This window comes from Nannospalax galili, unplaced genomic scaffold (assembly GCF_000622305.1).
Source record: "Nannospalax galili isolate Female #2095 unplaced genomic scaffold, S.galili_v1.0 scaffold46, whole genome shotgun sequence".
Classification (NCBI taxonomy): Eukaryota; Metazoa; Chordata; class Mammalia; order Rodentia; family Spalacidae; genus Nannospalax; species Nannospalax galili.
Window position 1 is genome coordinate 2,848,166 of NW_008355790.1, and position 4,523 is coordinate 2,852,688.

Consider the following 4,523-nt stretch of genomic DNA (forward strand, 5'->3'; position numbering starts at 1 on the left):
TTCTCCTTAGGTCTGGAATCTTCTAAGAATGCTTTTGGCCTCAGGAACTTGGGTGTTGGACTGACCTGAGATCCTGGCCGTGGCTGCGCCATGCATGGATGCAAAGTCAGATGGGGCGGGAAGAAGCCCCAAGATTTCCCAGGGAGTGGATTGAGTAGCTGGGTTGTACTGGATACAAACGATCAGGGAGAGTAAAGGTAAGCTTCGGAGTCCCAGAAAGAGGCTGGCGGGTGTTTCAGGACCAGGGAAGTAGAGGGAGGTGAGGGCAGGGCCAGGACCAGAAGCGGTGCTCCTGGGGCCCAAGAGAGGCACTGAGTTTGTTGGGTGAGAAGGGTCAGGAAGCAGTATTGGTTCCCCAGGTGTCTTTGGACCCTAGACTAGGAATGGCGCAGGGCCCAAACTAGGAGTATAGAACGGCGAGGCGGGGGGATGGAAGGGTGAATGTGGCTTAGGGGGGCCCGGTGTGGAGAGCTATGCTATAGACTTACCCCAGGAAGCCTGAGGATAGTAGTCCAGGCTAGGAGAGTTAGCAGGTGGTGCAGGTCGAGGGAAGCAGAGAGAGGTGGGAAGCCTGAGGATAGTAGTCCCGGCTAGGAGAGTTAGCAGGTGGTGCAGGTCGAGGGAAGCAGAGAGAGGTGAGGGTGGGGCCAGGACCAGAAGCAGTGCTCCTGGAGCCCAAGAAAGGGACTGAGTTGCTCTGGGTGAGAAGGATCAGGAAGCAGTATTGGTTCCCCAAGTGTCTGGGGCCCCAAGACTAGGAATGGCGCAGGGCCCAAACTAGGAGTATAGAACGGCGGGCAGGGGGGCCGGGGGCGGTATGGAAGGGTGAATGAGGTTAGGGAGTCCCGGCGTGGAGAGCTGCGCTATAGACTTACCCCAAGAGGCCTGAGGATAGTAGTGCAGGCTAGGAGAGCTAAAGGTTTTACTTTTTACATTGTAGAGTAAATACGAAATCTTTGCTACCCCTTGTCAGAATCTATTCTGTCCCTCTGGTGAGCAATTTGTCTTCGCTTCTATTTTCTTGCAGTTGCTTTCAATACAAAGACAAAGTTGGTGCCAGTGTTCAGTGAATATATGCTGTGTTTCGTGATCCTAATACGCACACCCTATCCTGCTTGCTTCTAATTTTCCTGGATGCAGTCCATGTGCGTTTCATGATGCCAATTCTGCCTTTAGCTCCAAGGCTGGGCCTGTGACTCATCATTCAGTCTCCCTCTAGAGAGTGACAGGTTCATGAATTGCCTCTGAACCGACCTGTGACAGTCAGTATCAGGCTAGGGATCTTCGTGCAAACTATTATCAGAGCAAACACTCTCTTTTCTGTGTCTGACTTGAGTCTAGAAGAACAAAGATTTGGAGGTCCTTCTATCCCTCTTATCAACACGTGGAATCTGACTATCTTGGTTTCTGAAAAGCAGAACCAAGGTGTGAAATGAGTCTTGTTCTTAGTGACAAACGTCTTGATTTAACCACCAGAAGTGACTTGAGATAATAGAGTAAAATTTCCCTCAGAGCCAGTCTGAGTTTTATTTTGAATCTTACAGTGAAAATCTCTATTTATAGATTGTATATAGGTAACACTTAATTTATTTACTTATTTGCAGTGCTGGGATCAAACCATGCCAGGCAAGCACTCAACCTCTGAGCTACATCCCCACCACAGGCAGCACTTTAACTATGAGTGCTTTTTATTTCTGCTTCATGTCCAAATAACAGATGTAAGAGGAGAATTTAGTTTACTCAAAATACATTTTGAAACTGAAATATGTTGTCATCTCTAGTATATTAAATTCTGTACTTATCAATTGGATAGTGATTAGTTTAGAAGATGGGATAATACCTTAAATAAAGATATTTCCTATAATATATATCGACTACAATAATCATACCATGCTAACATTCTGCGAAGTCTGCATTTGCAGAGCCTGGAATGATTCCAGCTGATGTTGAAGGACCTACAATGAAATTTTACAGTGTCAAGTTGAACATTTTTAGGTAGCTGAACAGATTCTTATATTGTTATGAATTTTAAAAAATGTCACACAATGTGGCTTGTTTCAAAAAAGGGTGACGTTAAGAATCTGCGAACCCATAGTCTTAGCTACGTTGCTGATTCTCCAGTGCACATTCATGGAAGGCTTTGTGAGAAAAATGTGGAAGAGTCTACACATTCAGGAAGCATTTATTCTGAATGAGATCAGCCTTTTTGTAGGATTTTGTACATAGTAAAATTAAATAGACTCACTTTCAGTGCTGATTGAGGTTGGATTTGATTTTCTGATTCCGATAAGCAGCCATATTCTAAAAAGTAAAATAACACATGTTGTTTAATTCCTAAATTTTATTTTTAAAAAGTTGCTACAGGAGCCTGCTAACTTGGATAGGGAGACAGGGAGATAATGAAAATATTTGATATTTACATTATTCTAATCACATGAGAATGAGTTCTTGTTTTAAGAAAATTCATGTGGGGTCAGTAAAAGTGCTAGCCACACAAGTCTGATAACTTGAGTTTGATCTTTAGAACCAATGGAAAGGTGGAAGAAGAAAAATCTGCCTCACAAAGTTGTCCTTGACCTCCACGTGTGCAGCATATGTGTCCTCCAGACCCACTAAACACACACACACACACACACACACACACCATCTTTTTTATTACTTTTAAAATTTTATTTTAATATCAGGGGCACCTATGTGCCATAGCATATATGTGGAAGTCAGAGAACAACTTTTGGGGAGTCAGTTTTCTCCTTTCACCATGTGGTCCCTAGGGAGCAAATTCATGTCAGGCTTGCATCAAGCACTTTTACCCATTGAGCCATCTTGCCATCCTCTCAGCAACCAGTGTACAAATTAATTTTTTTAAAGACAGGATCTCAGTAGGTAGTCCTGGCTGGCCTGGACTCACTGTGTAGACCAGACTGGCCTCAAACTCACAGAGATTCACCTGATTCTGCCTCCTGAGTGCTGGGATTAAAAGTGTGTTCCTTCTCTTAGGAAAAGAGATTCTTGTCCTTTGGCCCTTCTCTGCTATGTAAAAATGGGATTTAGGCTTAGAATACTTCCTTATCAGTAGGAGAATCCTCACAATCTGTGTTAAACCTCCCGTGGAAAGACCTTCCCTAAGGCAGACTTAATTCCTTTGCACTGACTAAATGAGTGTGTCATATGATACCTGGCCAATCTTGACAAACCCATACCATCCCTGTATCCTCAAGACAGAGCATGGGATCTTGTTATTTAGCACAAGAGGAGAACACGTGGGCCACTGAAGTACACTGGTTGCTGAGAGGGACCTGCTGCCATGGGGGTCTGATGCCTAGTGCAGAAATTAAACTTGTTCTCTCTTAGTTTTGTCACTAAAGCATTTTTCTGCTCAGCATTTGACTATTGTGTTTTCCTTGGCTACTCTAATACCAATATATAGTGAACAGGCATCCTTGGGTTTCTCAGGATGATGCACAACAGATGTCATAGGCTCAGCACCTTCCCAGAAGGTCATTTATAGATGTGCAGCATCTATAAGCTGTATACTATTTGCAAAATTCCTGATTTTATATCTTTGTCCACGTGTTAGGCAATGGTTTAACAAGTTTAAAAATATTTTATTATTTTTAAATTTTATGTGCATGAGTGTTTTGCCTATATGTATGTAAGTGCAGCACATGAGTGCAGTGACCAAAGAGGCCAGAAGAGGGTGTTGTTCCTTGGAACTGGAGTTATAGATGCTTGTTAGCCACCACATGGGTGCTGGGAATTGAACGTGGGTCCTCTGTAAGAGCAGTCTGTCCTAATTTGTTCCTCATTGCTGTGACAAAATACTCTGACCAATGCCAACTTGGGGAGGAAAGGGTTTATTTGTCTTACATCTCCCAGGTCACAGTTCATCAGGGAGCCCAAGGTAGGAACTCAGGGTAGGAACCTGGAGGCAGGAGCTGGAGCACAGGCCATGGAGGAATGCTGCTTACTGGCTTGCTCCCTTGGCCCCTGCTCAGCCTGCTTTCTTATGCAACACAGGCCCACCTGCCCAGGGCTGGCACTACCTACAGTGGGCTGGGCCCTCCCTCATCACTCATCAAGAAGATAACCTTCAGACATGGCCACAGGCCAGTCCAATAGAGGCAGTTCCCCGATTGAGGCTCCCTCAACCCAGGTGTGTCAAGTTGACACTAAAGCTATCCAGCACAATTGACCCCTTGTTAACTTGACACACAAACACGTCACTATTAAACCATAAGCTTTCTAATCCTTGTCCCCAAGCTATGATGTTAACATTACTATCACAACATAAGACAGTACAACCTTAAAAACCCCACAGCCCTTAAGAAAATCCAAACACTTGAAAGTCCATAGTCTCTTTTAAAAGTCTCAACTGTGGGTGGGCTTCTGTAAAATCCAAAACAAGTACTGTCTTATTTCAAAGGGAAGAATCGGGCACACCTAAGCAAAACCAAAGTCCAGAAAATTAGCTCAAGGCTGGACATCTGGGATTCACTCACGATCTTCTGGGCTCCAAAGGGTAC

General features: G+C 44.3%; 1 protein-coding gene across 1 annotated transcript in view; it reads right to left on the bottom strand.

The window, feature by feature from the left end:
• Ccdc110 (coiled-coil domain containing 110) overlaps nt 1-4,523 on the bottom strand; it is a 70,822-nt gene that overhangs the window by 28,534 nt on the left and 37,765 nt on the right. Inside the window, 2 exon segments of the mRNA XM_008853613.1 lie at nt 1,890-1,955; nt 2,246-2,301. Of these exon segments, the coding sequence (XP_008851835.1) occupies nt 1,890-1,955; nt 2,246-2,301 (122 nt within the window).